The 16,618-nt window shown below is 32.7% G+C and overlaps 1 protein-coding gene across 1 annotated transcript in view; it reads left to right on the top strand.

Annotated features, from left to right (window-relative positions):
* The window catches only part of LOC127727932 (homeobox protein MOX-1-like), a 36,458-nt gene extending 28,701 nt beyond the window's left edge, over positions 1–7,757 (top strand). Inside the window, exons 2-3 of the mRNA XM_052235092.1 lie at positions 4,997–5,166; positions 6,929–7,757. Coding sequence (XP_052091052.1) covers positions 4,997–5,166; positions 6,929–7,108 — 350 coding nt within the window. The 3' untranslated portion in view covers positions 7,109–7,757. The remainder of the gene's footprint in view (positions 1–4,996; positions 5,167–6,928) is intronic.
* Positions 7,758–16,618: the final 8,861 nt, after the last annotated feature.

Here is a 16,618-nt window from a genome sequence, read left to right as displayed (position 1 = left end):
AAACGCTCATATAGAACTTAGTTTAGTATATATGCATGCATTGGTTCAATAATTTTGATAACATTATATTTGAAAGAAACTAGTTTCAAATGACATTAAGCATTAATTAGGTGTATATGTGAATCACGAGTGTTTCTGAAACGAAGTTGGACATTCAGGTAAAAATAACGAAAGATATGTGGTACTACTACCTTAATTAAAGTTTATAATTGAGAAAATTGACCAACTCTTTAAAGACATAATTCAGAAAAAAATAACCTCTATCCAGCTGGGGAAAAAAAAACCCACGAAAACATATCTACAGAAAATCGTGTTAGAACCAATGTCTATCGAATCTAGTTTGAACATTTACTTACAATATTTAAAATCCACAAGTGTTGTCGAGTAATGTAATTTTTCAAGGGTTTTTTTCAAAGTAAAAGGGCTGTTACATTTCATAGAAACGAAACATTGATATTAAAGTTACCCATCCCATGCGTTATTCATGTGTTTTTGCAATGTATCCATAGTCAAAAAGATGTATAAAGTTTTCGTACCAAACACATATTTTAGATGAAGGATAACGCATTGCAGCTCTGGTTTTGTAATTAATTCTTTAATGTTTCTTTTTTACATATTTATATAACTTATCTATTTCATTTGGGAATATTATTTTAGTGAAATGAACACACGATAAATCAGACTTATCGAAGTATTTTATAAAATGGCAGTTTCAAGTTGGATCAAATTTATTTAGCTGTAACTAGCGGGTAAACACATTTACTTTAAGAAAAACAAAAGTAACACAAAGATAGATGCTGTTTGTTCACGTCAAATCGTAGAAGCATTTAGCACTTGGGAATTACCACTTCAAAAGATTACACGCAAAAATGCATGCATGTCAATATTCCTGTATTATTTTTCTTATTTTAAGATAAGCAAAACTTTAGGAGATAGAACAAATTTGATTAACATAAGGTTATAGATATATAGGAAATGAGAGCAATGAAAGAAAAAAGAAAAAAAGGAAAGATGAGGAAATTAACTGCATGTATTTTTTTCAAGTTTGAAGCGATTGCTGAATTTTTAGGAGCACATGTTCATCTTAAAAAAAAATTTCGTGATAATTTGCCGGTATTAAGTTTTGAATTTCCTTATTTTGATCTTTGCTTTTCGTACACATACACAAACACACGTCGAAAATATATATAATTAGGCTATTTATTGATTGTAAATCGCTGTGAAAAATCTCTCAGTTACTGTGAATACTCTTAGATCAGTACTTTGTCCTTTGACATTTTGTTATTTTGTTAGTTGATATTTTGTGTATGCTTCGTGTCGATATTATGAGTCAAAGCTAGCCTTTCTCAACTAGGTTTTACAGTTTGTTTCTATATATATTGTTCTGTTACACTATACTGTCCAAGATTAGAAGGATTGGACGCTCGCAAACATGTTTAGCCCCGCCACATTCTGTATGTGCGTGTCCCAAGTCAGAATCCTGTAATTCAGTAATTGAAGTTGGTGTCTGTCATATTTGGTTTTTTTTCAGTTATTGTTTTATCATAAATCAAGCCGTTGGTTTCCTCTTTTGAATTGTTTTACATGTTCTCATGTCGAGGTCTTAATATGCTTACTTTACGTCGTGGGTTTTGTTAAATTTTGAAGGTCGTACGGAGACCTATCGATGCTTATATTTACGTCATAGGAACAAAAGCTTACACTGCTAGTCCAAGAAGGCCCTCGGTATCCGTTTGAGCAGAATTTCTTGTTATATATAGCAGTTATCTCCATGCCACATATTAAAATAAATTCCATTTTAGTAAATATTTTGGCCTAAAATGCCTTAACCCTCTTGCTGCCGAGTTTATTTCTTGCTTTGTCGCGCCAAAAGCATCTTGACGTTTCATATTTGTGACGTTGCAAAACTTGTGCCTCTCTGTAGAACAGCACTTTCCCGCCGTTCATAAGTTTTCCCTCGTCAATTTAGCCGTAATTAGGAACTAGATTAGGAAAAGCGATGTAAAAGTAATTTTATAAAAATTCTTGCTCTAAGATTGTTATAAACGATGTTTTTAATACTTTTAACCTTGAAATATAGTTTTTTTTACATTTCTTATCTTGAAAAAAAATGAAGATTGCTAAATATTTTATTTTATAAGCGCTTTTGTTTTATCTTTGTCAAGTGAAATGCATAACTGATTCTTAACCACCTCTAAAATACTAGAACATATTTATCCTTGTTATCTAATTAGCTTAGTAAACCTTGTTATAATTGAAAAAGACCGTAAAGAATCTCTCAAACAATTATATAAACAAATCAACGGCCCCCAATAAAAATTTAAAAAATTTAAAAAAATGCATGTACAAATAAAAATAAACAAAACTCCGAGTAGCCGATTGTATGAACTACTTCGTGGTGAAAAGTATTATATGTGTCAGATTAAATTTTTCATTCCAAGCCTTGTTTCGGTAGGCGAGGAAAGAATTTTTATAAACCTTATTATCCATATTCATTTTTTTTTCTTAACCATATTTATTATTATTTTGTTGACCACTAATTGCACAAAATTTTAGAGAAATGTTTGAAATGTGAATTTGAAAAACTGAAAAATGAGAGAAGAAATTCTAAAAATAATTTCTATTGTCTACATGTGAACCTGAATCAGTCATTATTCATGACTTGAAAATATTATATTTTTATTTTCATTTTCTATGATGAAATACACATTGTAATTGGCAAACATGAAATATCTCTTAAAATTCGTTGATTGATAAATTGTTGTTTGCTCAACGTTCAGTGGCAGGTATTTCATGCAATATAAAGGACGACTGAGATCTAATGAACAATAAATCTGTTACTCAGTAGGTCCTACAAAGTAAAAGATCTGAGATGAATGGCTAAAAATTGAGATTGCAACTGGGAAAGGATGATATGTTGGAAAATGACGAACTACATAGATTCTAATTAGTAAACACGTTAAATAAGTTGGTATTATAGTACTAACAAGCTTATGATCCTTCATCATTTGCCGTGCTTTTACGTTGTCAGTGCCCTCTGTATTGTGACGTTTCCATGGACTTTTGACGTTCTACAGAATCAACAAGTTTTGTGTGTAGAAGCCATAAATGTCCCTTTGGCAGCAAGAGGGTTAAAAGAAAAAGTCCGCGAAACTGTTACATCGTCTTTGGCATCTAAACAATGTGACGTCATAGGTATACTCCCGACGTCAAACATAAACACGACGTATTTATACTTTTCGTACGCTTCTGGAAGGTTTAGATATTGACAAAAAGAAGTTTTTGAGGCACAAATGTGACCGTTTGGTATATTTTTTGGAGAAATTACATTCCAAAATAATTCGGAATTCAAAATGGTGGCTTTCCTTAGTTACGGACTGGTAGAACGTGGAATTTAACCCTTCAAAATATGTTTCAACGTCCAATGAAATTTTTCGTCCTAAACGAATTGCATTAGAATATAATTGTATCAGCAACACGACGTGTGCCACGTGTGAAGCAGGATCTGCTTATCCTTCCGGAGCACCTGAGATCACCCCCAGTTTTTGGTCGTGTTCGTGTTGCTCAGTCTTTAGTTTTCTATGTTGTGTTTTGTGTACTGTTGTTTGTCTGTTGTGTTTTGTGTACTGTTGTTTGTCTGTTGTCCTTTTCTTTTTTTAGCCATGGCGTTGACAGTTCATTTTTGACTTTCGAAATTGAATGTCCCTTTGGTATCTTTCGCCTCTCTTTTTCGTTAGTCGAGTAATGCCTTTCCGCGTCGGCTTTTTATTTAGGCCATTTAAAACAATGGAAAACGGATATCAATAAAAAGACATTACTCTTTTACTTTTCGGTTTACATTTGGATTTCATTTAAATACTCTCTGATGCACTGATATACGGTTTCTTTCAAGATACATTTTAAGTAATGGAAAACTGTTCCAGGTCAACATTAAAAAAAAATCACTTATTGACAGTGCAAAATAACCAATATTCTTCTTCCGTCAAAGTGCATGTTCCAACAACTAGCATCTTTGAAAATTGTACTTCCATAACTTTATTATTTGAAAACAAATCTTTTCTCGTCAGTCTCTTTGCACGTGTGGTCTATATTTCTACGCGAAAGCAACATACCGTTCAAAAACAAGTCCCTATAGAACTGGTTTTCTCATTATTTAGAGATGTGAGAAAACTCTACAACCATAACCGAAAAATATGATGGAAAAACCATCCTAAACGTAATTAATTTCTGTTTGAATATCGCTCCCAAACAGTTTTTGTTGAAGGATAGGATATAAATACAACACATTCTCGATGGGACATTTTAGTAATTAGTAACTAGTCTGTTGTTCTGCTTCTGAATGGCATTAAGCAATTAGACTGATGTTTGTTTGGAATAAACGAGAAAACAAAATTGTAGCAAAATTGCCTACAGTATATTGGTAAAGTTTTAATGTGCGTTTATTGTAATAAAATGGAAGAGAAAATGTGTGTGTAGTCCAAGAATAGGTCATGCCTCTCCCGAAACAGATACACACATTTTGTAATAATAAACAAAACCATGATAGGCAATTAAATAAGATGAAAACCATAAATTTAAGTCGTTGGAGTTTTAAGAATGCTTGTATTTCCTGAATACTTTTCATATATAAAATCTCTTTGACGATAGACATATAGATGCGTCACCTTTTCTACAACTTCTTATGGTCATCTTCAATCTTGACCCTTTTCCTAATTTCTTTAAATTTCTTTCCCTCTTTGACAGTCTCCCCCCCCCCCCCCCCCCCCCCTAACTGTGTTTTCCTTCTCCCTTAATGTCATCACACTTCCCTTTTTATAGGCAAAATGTTACCAATCAGACAGTTGGATCAGAATCGACAATATGAAACACTTTGTTTGAATTGCAAAATTTGTATCTGTTGTGCATAATACTGTAGTATGACAATAAGTATTGTTGAGACCAGATAATTGACATTATCATGCTGAATATCAATTATATTTGCTATTTTCTTTTTCAGACAGCAGTGATCCATATAAACTAGATTTATCAGTAAAACCAAGAAAAGAGCGGACAGCATTTACTAAACACCAAATACGAGAATTAGAAAAAGAATTTGCAGTACATAATTACCTGACGAGACTAAGACGGTATGAGATAGCAGTTGCCTTGGATCTCACAGAAAGACAAGTAAGTACATAAATGTATGGCCATCAAAACATGTGATACAACAATCATGCAAAACAAACTAAACGTTTAATTGCAGATCATTGAATGACTTGCAACAAAGTTGTAGTGAACAAAGGCTTTATTCCCCCTTCACATACACGGATTTTTCTTGCGAATCCATTCGTATCCCAAACTCGTAGTCAGTCGCAAGCATATGCAAATAACTCGCTGGTATCCGTAAATAACTCGTCACAACTCGCCGACACTCTTAATGATTCGTGAAAGGAGAGGCAAATTTTCGACATGTCAAAAATCTTTTTCCGATTTGTCCGCGGATTGATTTTTCCGTTAATAACTCGTAACAATTCGTAAGTATCGAAAATCGCTCTTAAGCCGCTCACAACAACACTTAATCATCTGTAAACTGCTCGCAAGAATCCGTAAATGACTCGTAACAATTTTTTAAACGTTTTTTTACGGTTATTTTACGATTTGTTTTCGGATTATTACGAGTGCTTACGTGTTGTTTACGATTTTATTCAGATCGTTTTACGATGGCTGTACGGATTGTAAAGGGTTATTACGAGCACTTTACGTTTATTTACGATTACTTTACGAATAGATAGTATACTTTACGTATTCGTATGAATTGTTTAGGATTTGGGTAAAAGTATAAAAGCTTCAAAATCGTAAGGACTCGTAGATACTCGTAACTAACTCGTAGATATTCGTAACAACACGTAATCATGTCGTAACTAACACGTAAAAGATTCGATGAATAATTACATTCCGTAATATACTCGTAACAATCCATAAAAAGCTCGTTAAATGTTCATAAGTTGCTCGCAGTTATCCGTGACAACTCGTAACAAATCGTGGAATTTTGCCAAAAATACATAGTAATAATCTGTAAAAACCTGTAAATAGCTTCTAATAACTCGTAACAACTCTAAAATCGGTCGTCAAAGTTTCCAAATCGTAAGAATGTTTGCGATTCGTAAAAAAAATCCGAGTATGTGAAGTGAGCATTTCACCTGTCCTAAGTCAGGAATCTGATGTTCAGTAGTTGTCGTTTGTTGATGTGGTTCATAAGTGTTTCTCGTTTCTCGTTTTTTATATAGATTAGACCGTTGGTTTTCCCGTTTGAATGGTTTTACACTAGTAATTTTTTGGGGCCCTTTATAGCTTACTGTTCGGTGTGGGCCAAGGCTCCGTGTTGAAGACCGTACTGTGACCTTTAATGGTTTACTTTTATAAATTTTGACTTGGATGGAGAGTTGTCTCATTGGCACTCATACCACATCTTCTTATATCTATTTATCAAATATTTCTCTGTATTAAGTGTTGTTGTATGTAAAATGAAAACAGTTATATATGAAAAAAGTGACAGCTAAGAAAACAGACACAATTAGACATTAAAAGGTTCAAAAAGGTTGTTATTTATTTACATAAATCAACCCGATAATATGATTGGTGAGTAACTATAAAGAAAAAAACTCAAATGAAAACTAACTACTAAAAGAAGTGATTAAGGATTGATTATCAGCGTATACATGTACCTCTGGGCAACCATAATTCATAACTATATTAGAATTCTAAGCAAAATCACTTGTAAACTTTCATAAAATGTTATTTGTTAATTAGGTATTTTACACTTAAATGTGTCTAATAACAAACTTTCATAGTAATATCATGAACTTAGAATAGATTGTATACCCAGCATTCTTTACATAATTACAATACAATGTATATCTTCTATCCTTCTATACATTTTTGTATGTAGGTTAAAGTCTGGTTCCAGAACCGACGGATGAAATGGAAAAGGGTGAAAGGCACAAAACTAGTGAAAGATAAAGTTGACGGACAATTGAAACCAATAATGGCTCCAAACATTACATCTACAAACGCAAATTCTGAGATCGAAGATTCACAGAGAACGACTTTATGTGATTTGTCGGCATGACACAAGTTTTATAAGTTTAAATTTTCATACAGTGGACATGACGTTAATCGGTGTAACGTATGTATCGTAATGTGAAAAAGGCAGGTGAAGGTACGTGTCTTATAGCATCAAGTTGAAGCACAGATATTGGTTTAAATCAAAACTAATCCGTTGAACATTGGTTTACAAATGCACAAAATAGGACAAAATACGATGAACTGAAAATTATATATACAAAATTTACTTGTTTATTTGTAGAAAAGAAGATTTTTACGGTCGATTCGGAAGTGTTATAGAAAGTTGTTGCAAGTTGAGTCTATAGTCCTATATAATGTTTAATTGTAGCATGTTTTTTCAGTTCAGCACTATTTAAAAAACGCATTCATACTCTAAGTTTTAAACTATTTACTTGGATCAATAGGCTATACACCCTTCTTCAACATGCGTAAGGGACTACATTTGTTCCTGTGTTTTTAAGGATTTTTGACTACATTTTCATGCAAACTCAGATTAGATGTATGTCTGTAGTTTTGCATAAGCAAGAGTTAACCTGCCAATCCTATCAATTTCGAAGGAACAACTGTAAAAATATATTGCATTGCAGAAAATGTTGGAATTGTGTTGTAATGTTAAATCGTGTTATTCAAAAAATATATTATTTCAGGAATCACTCTCTCAAATATATATATATATATATATATATATATTAGAGTACTTATATGATAAGTACGTCTAAACAAGTGACAACTCTACGACAGATCCATCTATTGGATCAGCAGTGAAGGTGATACACGGCTGAAAACAGATATTATATTCATAATTACTCTAAATATCTTCACAACAATGTTAAATCTGCGGAAGCAAATTTTTTGTTCTTCCCTCGCCGGGATTCGAACTCATGCTATTGGGATATCGAGACAACACCGCCTGCACTGCGTCCAGCGCTCTAGACCACTCGGCTACCTAGGCTGAACTAAAAATTCAGTTTTCGGTGGCCTAGTATTACCTTTCCTCGTCAGTAGAATCTAGAGTTGTAACACAGTACATGATATATTAGGCATGAAGATGGAATGATGTTAATGATGTTTAGTATGCAGTTCATCTCATTTCCATGGAGATTAATTGGCCCTACCCCCTCAGTCATGGTCTATTGGCTTTGAATCTTTTGCTCAGTTAACATTGTATTAGTTTGTGATTAGGTCAGTTTATGGGGAACCACAAGTGGTAGGTCAATGATATTTGGTATGCAGATGTAATAGCTTTGGCATATCTCATTTCCATGGAGATTGTTTGGCCCTGTTCCTTCAGTAATGGTTCATTGACCTAGAAAATTTTGCATAACTTACATGTTAAAGTACTGATATTTTGATTTCAACATTTGCATTTTACTATCAAAATAACAATTAGGCGTGTTAACATTTTTATTAGTATGTGAGTTTGCTATGATGAGATAAAGATTGAGTTTACGTCTGGTTCCGCTCCACTGATTTGTGCCGAAATTACGGGATTTTGACTTTGAAAATTTCGTAAACATAACAATTATACGGACTTTCATTCTCAGATTTTTACTCCTAAAAATGGCTTCAAGCTTTTTTGTGAGAGGGCCCATTCGTGTCGTTCCGACACATCTAGTTTTAAATTGCAACTGGCACAAGAATGGATAAAAAATTTATGTTAACAGTTTACTTGTTTTTTCTAAGGGGGATCTAGTGTTACCTAGGAACAATTTTATGTTAACAGTTTACTTGTTTTTTTCGTCACAACGTTACGCTACGCATCAGTTTTCTTCGCAAGATTTGTTTCTACATCTGTATAACTTTTTTCAGCTTTTTTACATCCACACAGCTGTCTCGCACACTACTGTTTTCAATATTAAGGAATTCTGCCTCTGAACAAATAAACTTCCTTTTTGACAAGGTTGCTGAAACTTATTTATCTGATGTTTTTTCATTAATTACTTTTAAAAAGTGTTAGAAGTAAGCACGTGTATATCATGACAGTTGTCTATTCTTTTTTCAAAGTGTAAACAACTGCTCTCCCACCCTGACATTGCTAAGAATGATTTTTTCTACAGAATACATATGCAATCTTTTCGCTTATGAAATTCAGACCATGTGCTAATGTTCATGCTACATATAATACAAACTAAGAATTACTTTTTTTTTGTTAAGCTTAATTCTCCAAGTCATATATCTATGTGGGAAAAAGCATTGCCAGCTGATGAGATATACCAAATGCAAAACAATTTCATGAAAGCGATCTGCGGTTAGTTTGCAAACTTAATCAGTAAACAAATTCAAGTCATGACTTCATATTGATCAAATACATATCTAAGGGAGATCTTCGTTTTTTTTTGGGTATTTCAAAATTATTAATATTTCCACATTAGTGATACCACCCTCAACAAACAGTCCACATTAAGGACATTGTACAAAATCACCAAAGACAGTGTGCAGCCTCCTTGACCCTTCCTCGTCCGTCAGTGCATTGTATCCGCAACTTCCCATAAAACAGAGACTGAATATTAATGAGGCTTTCATAAAATCTAAGTACCTAATTCTATTTTTTATCAATTTTTAAATGTACATAATTTTTTTCTGGGAAAAGGGTGTTCAAGTTGCATAACATGAAGTTTGCCATATCTGCCAAAAAAAAAAAAAAAAAAAACTCTCTCGAAAACCAAGACATTAATTTTAATAAAATTGTCATATAATCTTTGTTACATACAGTATTTCATTGTGCATCTCTTCATCTATTTTGTAATCTTTACGCTGCAATGTTTAGAACATGCAAAATCTAAGATAAGGTCGGGAGGAGGATTGTTTTCCCTACTCATACGTAATGTCCTACCAAGTTATCTGACAGTTATCTATATGTGCCAAATGATTGTATATATGTTTGTACTGATTTTGTATTTTCAAGTCAGATTATCGGACAATTTAGGCCAGTATTTGTTAATTTCTTTGCCAGTAATATTTGATAATTTGTTGATATTCTTCAAAACACGGATGATGTCTGATCGACAGAATAAAGTGCCGCATAAACAGGCCCGGGTGCTAGGGGCCGTCATTATTTGCAGCGAGGTGAGACTTTTTTCCCCATGTTGAAGCTGCCTCTCCGCGACTTTCGTTTTCATCATCAGTATGGATTTGTGAGCTATGCTCACAATTTTCTGAAGTTTTAACCTATATATAAAGTGTTTTTATACAGTTTAACCAAAATGATAGTGCAATATGCACTCCACTCCCGCCAAATTATCCTAAACAATTGAAATAACAAATACTCCACGCTAAGAAATATACCGAGTAACAAACTTGCCAAAAACATAAAAGTCTAAAGCAATTAACCAAACAGGCATATTAAGGTAGAACTAAACTAAAGAAATGCAGAAATTCATTTGATATATTTGAATGTTTCAAAGGATATCATTGTGGAATATATTACTAATTAATTCATCATGGATACCAGGATTAAAATTTTAAACGCCAGACGCGCGTTTCGTCTACAAAAGACTCATCAGTGACGCTCGAATCAAAAAAGTTAAAAAAGCCAAATAAAGTACGAAGTTGAAGAGCATTGAGGACCCAAAATTCCAGGAGGAAACAAAGTAGGTTTATTTTCACGCGTGTTTAAAAAGTCTTTAAATATGTCTCATTGGCTTCAAAGACGTAGTGATAAAAGTTATAATCATAATAATGGTGTTCAATCATTACGTCTCATATTTTTTGGGATAAATATCAATTGGTGTAACACTACTAATTCGGGCCCGGCCAGAAAGCACATACATGTACCAGAAAGTAGTACATATTTAACACAAAATAGTTCCTATGCATGGGTGTTACTTTCAAAATATGTAAAATATTTAGGCAATTTTTGTATCAAATGAAAGCTAAATGACTGGTGATCATTGTAGAACACTTTTTGACTTATAATTTTGAATAATAAAAAAAATTGCATGAAATTTAAAAAAGAGGGTACATTTTTCCTGTTTGTCAGATCTGGAGTACCTGTTTTGGTACATCCGAGGTTCCGGGAACCAGTTCTTTCTTATATGCCATTAAAGGTATGTTGATTTTTTTAGTACAAGGCACCATAAAGTGTTGCTTTGACATGCAATGATTGTCATTTTATTTGAACTTAAAACGAAAGAGCTGTGCCTGCTTGAAATTGAGGAATTTAACATAGAAAGCAATGGGGCCATGAATTAGTGGTGTACTTCCAATTCGCTAATTTATAGTCTGAAGCAATACTCAAATGTTTCTTTTGTTTTCCTTTACGGATTGTTTTGGGCATTGCACAGTATTGTGTCTTTATGTTCTGTTAATGATGTTATTAATTGTATGATATCTTCTTTAAAGTACAGCAACCGATATCAAATGTAGTATGGTATGCTTTCTTAACAGCAGGTTAAGTAATTTTAGATTGCTTTCGTAACTGCGATATTTGTTAAATACGGTATAATTTGTTATGATTGTGTGTCTTTGTTATTTGTTCCTTTAATTGCGCGTTAACCTACAGATCGAGATTAAAAAGTGGGAGGGTCGAAATGAAAAATAAAATAATACATAAACAGTATAACCCCGTCATTTTTAATATGCCTGTCCCAAGTGAGGAACCTTTTCAATAGTAGTATATCATATTTTTTTGTTATTTGGATAATTGGGTGTAATTGGTAGATTACTTGGGTTTCTGTTCAATTCATTCACATGACTTTTGTAGTAATATGCTGGACATAAAAAAATACAAAAACAATCGATACAATAATAAAATCAAACAATGTGCACAGTTACTAATAGCAAACTCAAAGTACTCAAAGTAATTGCTACACTGCAATATTGACTATAATCAAAATAGATTTCAAACAGTAACGACATAACCAGAACAGGAAGACACGATCTTTTAAAACGACATAGGAAATTTGCAGGAAAAAATAAATAAAATAAGAAAGTTAGTCTTGTTTTTAATTATGAATTGCGAATTGATGTTAATCCCAAATACTAGATGCAATGATTGAACAACAGTATGATTATAATTTTTAACCATTTAGCCCTATAGAAAAATGTACAGGACAATTTCTAATACTTATTTTTAGATTAATGGATAATATTACCGTGTTCTTTAGTGGTCGATAGAATTGGTCGCTAGCTTGATTTGTCGCTGAAATTGGTTGCTAGCTTGAGTCTGGTTAAGAAAGCTATGTTTCCATTCTCAATTTTATGTGTAAAATATCACTTTTGATAAATTCCTGCTGCTGGAATTATAGTTTCACAACAAATCGCTGTACTTGCGATCACATTTATTAAAAGGTTTGATAAATTTTAGCTATCTATTTGCTTGTTTTAAAAGTTTGGTAGGAATGAAAATATTACATTCATATACAGAGATATCCCTAAAACAAGCGCATAGCTAACTTTTTGAGAATTTCACACTCTTTAAGAATTGACCAACAGAATGTCATAAGGTCAATCAATACATATAAAAACTGCACAGTACTGAAATAAATGCATTTTTTTATCTCCATGTATTTCAAACACATTGATATACAAGTATAATAACTCTGTTATTATGACTTGTTTTTTTTTATAACTATTGATATGAAAAAAAATTGTCACCAAACAACTGATATTGGAAGAAATCAGATATCAACTTTAACTTCTGCAAAGTTTGAATGAGTTATTGTACGTGCAGTTCACATAGCTGTTAGCATAAACTTATTTCCAGGAAAAAATATTGTTCGCTTCATCCAACCATAGAGGCAACACCGTAACAGTGTGGACGACCATAATACGTATGTTGTTAATAGACATATTCGAAAAGTCATCTACACAGACACTTATACCAACACTGACACCTACACTTACTACAAAAATAAAGGGACCATATCAAAATGTCAAAATTTACTGAATGAATGACCTCGAAAACCTGATAGGAGGTAAAAAATTATAAATTCTGCAATTGATTTTCAATTTTTCTGTTCGGAATTGGAGCTAGAAACATCGAGTGCGATCATTAGTTTTAGGTTTTTTTTTAGTAATGAACTTATAATATTCCATCTGGTTTTTCTAATTGTTTCCATCAACGAATCCGACTTTCGTTTTGTTTTTGTTTGCTTGCAATCGTTAACGATGAAATTAATGTCTTTAAACCCAGATTTTAGAGAAAAAATTGGATCACTTATTGCATGGCCAACAGTCAATGAATGGAGGTATTTAAGGGAAATTGGATAAAATTACCGATCGCAATGGGCGCGATTGTAGGACATGTTCAGAAATATAGATCGTCCGATAACAGAGCCACAACAGCAATATTTTTCCGGTTATCGTCGTTATCACTGTATACACACTCAAGTTGTTTTTAGCGCTTTCGGTGATATATGCTTTTATTTATACAATATAATTTCTTGGACACCAGAACGACGAACAACAGTTTATGCGACAAATAGGTCAAGAATTGGCTTTCCCCAATAGCAGACAAAATTTATCCAGATCGGGATCCTATAGTGACGCCATATACACAAATAATAGATAATATCTATTTTAAGAGGATAATCCCATTAGTTAAAACTAATCTTTCTGAGAGTTTTTAAAATAATAATAACATATAATACATAAAGTACATACAATATTATATGCACAAAATACAATTTTATATAGATATTAATGAAAAGGCAAACTAATCTGCCTTTATATAAATATTATTTGCATAATTGTCCCCCGCGTAACGCGTTGCGGGGGACATGGAAATACCGGGCGTCCGTCCGTCCGTCCGTGTCCGGTCTTGTTAGCGCTCTCACGGGTACAATTCTTGCCGGATTTTTATAAAACTTATACAATAGGTTATTATCAGCAATATCTCGGACAAGTTCTGAAATAGTGGACGATCGACATTTTTTAAAGGAGTTTGGCCACTTGGAAATATTAAATTTATGGAAAATGGCCTCGTTAGAGCTCTCACGGGTACAATTCTTGTAAGATTTGTATAAAACTTATACTATAGGTTAATTACAGCAATATCTCGGACAACTTTTATAATGGTGGCCGATCGACTTTTTTTAAAAGAGTTATGCCCCTTGGAAATGTTAAATTTATGGAAAATGGCCTCGTTAGCGCTCTCACGGGTACAATTCTTGTCAGAATTTTATAACACTTATACTATAGGTTAATATCAGCAATATCTCGGACAAGTTCTATAATGGTGGACGATCGACTTTTTTTAAAAGAGTTATGCCCCTTGGAAATATAAAATATGTGCAACGCGGGGGATATTGGAACTCTGTTCTTTTATTTAAAAGATTGAACACAAAAAAAAATTGCGCATACCGACCTTTGTACCATGATATTTGGAGATATTTAGTCTTTAATGAATTAGGGATTTTGCGTTTACAATAGCTCTTCTCAATTCTATAAGCTGTGTGTGAGTAAAGTTATTGCTTATTTCTTTGATACATATCAGTGAAGTCGAAATATAGATTAAAAAGTTGGGAGGGAGAACTTCTTAAAGTGACAAGCCAAAAAAAAACCTTTAATCTATATTTTCTATCATAATAGTGTAGAAATTAAGTTAATGTCCTCTTTCGTAGCCATTTTATATTTTAATAACTAATAAACTGCCAAAAAAATGGAGTGTTCGTGGGGGGGTGGGGGGGGGGGGGGGGTGCTTAAAGTTTTGCCCCTCATTTTTACAAGTGTGTAATGCGGGTATGGTCCCCCTTTTCCCGGCTCCTACGCCCCTGCATTTATATATACCCCTCCACACCAAGAAAAAAGTATGCATACGTACAGACAAACAAAACCAAACAAAAAAATAAAGATAAAACTGAATAATGAAAAGACTTTTCTATTTGTATAATGGTTTATGTAAAGGGGAAACCGGTACAGTTTGGTCTTTGTAACGATGTTGTAAATTAACTAGTAGCAAAAGCAGAAATTGAAAATGAATGAATAAATTGTAAATCAAAATAAGAAACAAATTTAAAAAACAACATTATTCTTACAGGGTCATAATTTGCTTTTAACAAATTGACATATAAATTACATATCACACAATCCATATTCATTGTGTGCACAAAAAAGTTAATTTTTAGTCCATTGTACCGAAATTTGACAATCGCTTTCCCAATTTTACCAGATTACTGAAAAGTTCATGCGACTCACGATTTCGGAAACATGATGCATTACTTTTGTCAATTGGCTGCTGATTCGTGAAGAATACATTTAGTCTGTTTATTCATCCTTGTGGTTGTAGTTCGGGTATTTTTTTCTTTTTTTTTTTCGTGAACGAATATCTGAATTTTCTTTGTTTATTTATTCAGTATATTAGTGGCTTTGGTTCGAGTATTTAAAGCAATCTTTTCATATATATAGCAACGAAGTAATTATTCGTGAATTTAAGCATAGAATTAAAAAAAAATGTCATGCAGTTACTAGCAATTGTAAACACATATTAGTCCATCATGCATTGCAACTCATTCAGTGGATTGACCGGTCATTCGCTCAGGTAAAAAAAATGCTTTATTTGTAAACAAACACTCGTCTGATACATGTATTGGCGGGAGCATTTATTTAGTATGCAAAATATTGCATATTCCGAAAAAGGAAATGTCCCCGACCTGTTAAATGCAGCTGTTGGATCACAACACTCTAATTTAGAATTTTAATTACTTTTTTTTTACTCGGATGAAATCCGTAGTTATGCTATCACCCAATTTTAGCTATTCGAAAACTCTTTTAGTTTTACTATATAATTAAGCGAAGGGAATGTTGAGGCTATTTCGAATGGCTTATCGATTTTATGAGTGTGTTTTGAAAACGCATTCACAGCAATGCCTACGCTGACACTATCGAGTGCAAAATCGCATTCTTTATCTTTCATATAAATAAATCTTATCAATGAAATTTCATGAAAATTATTTTGTTAAGGATATCTGTTTGTAATATTAACATGTTTAGTAGTGAGAAAAATGACTCAGTAGATAAATATAGAATAATGGCACGAATGCGGCCACTTACATTTTAAACAAAAACCATCTGAAAAGCGACGTTTTATGACATATTAGATAGATTTTTCATATTTAAGCATCTTTAATGACCAAATCAGTTCACATTTTTTACACAAACTAATTAAATCAACTGAAGTTGACACTAAAGTGTTTAAAAAATGTCAAAAATCTTTCATCAGATGTATTTCTAGCTAAGGGGTTAAATTGAAGGTCAGATGAATACGGTTTTAATGAGGTCGAATTATTCACTTGCAAGTGAATAATTCATCAGCGATGTTTCTTATCTTATTTTGACAAAATTGAACCAAACTGGCTGCTAAAAGTGAATTATTATTTCACTATTTCACTTTTATTAATGATTGAACAAAAACATATCATACTTTTATTTTTTTTTTATATCTCGTTGCTAATGTCCCTTTAAAAGCCTATATTTTAATCGAATCCAGTTTTCAAGAGTTATTTTATATGACGACTGGAATTATCATTGTTAGTTCTTATAATATTTATCTATCTAGATGCTTGAATATCATATC

Source organism: Mytilus californianus, unplaced genomic scaffold, assembly GCF_021869535.1.
Source record: "Mytilus californianus isolate M0D057914Y unplaced genomic scaffold, xbMytCali1.0.p SCAF_2, whole genome shotgun sequence".
Lineage (NCBI taxonomy): Eukaryota > Metazoa > Mollusca > Bivalvia > Mytilida > Mytilidae > Mytilus > Mytilus californianus.
The sequence above is the reverse complement of the archived record's forward strand: the minus strand, read 5'-3'. Positions and strand labels throughout refer to the sequence as shown.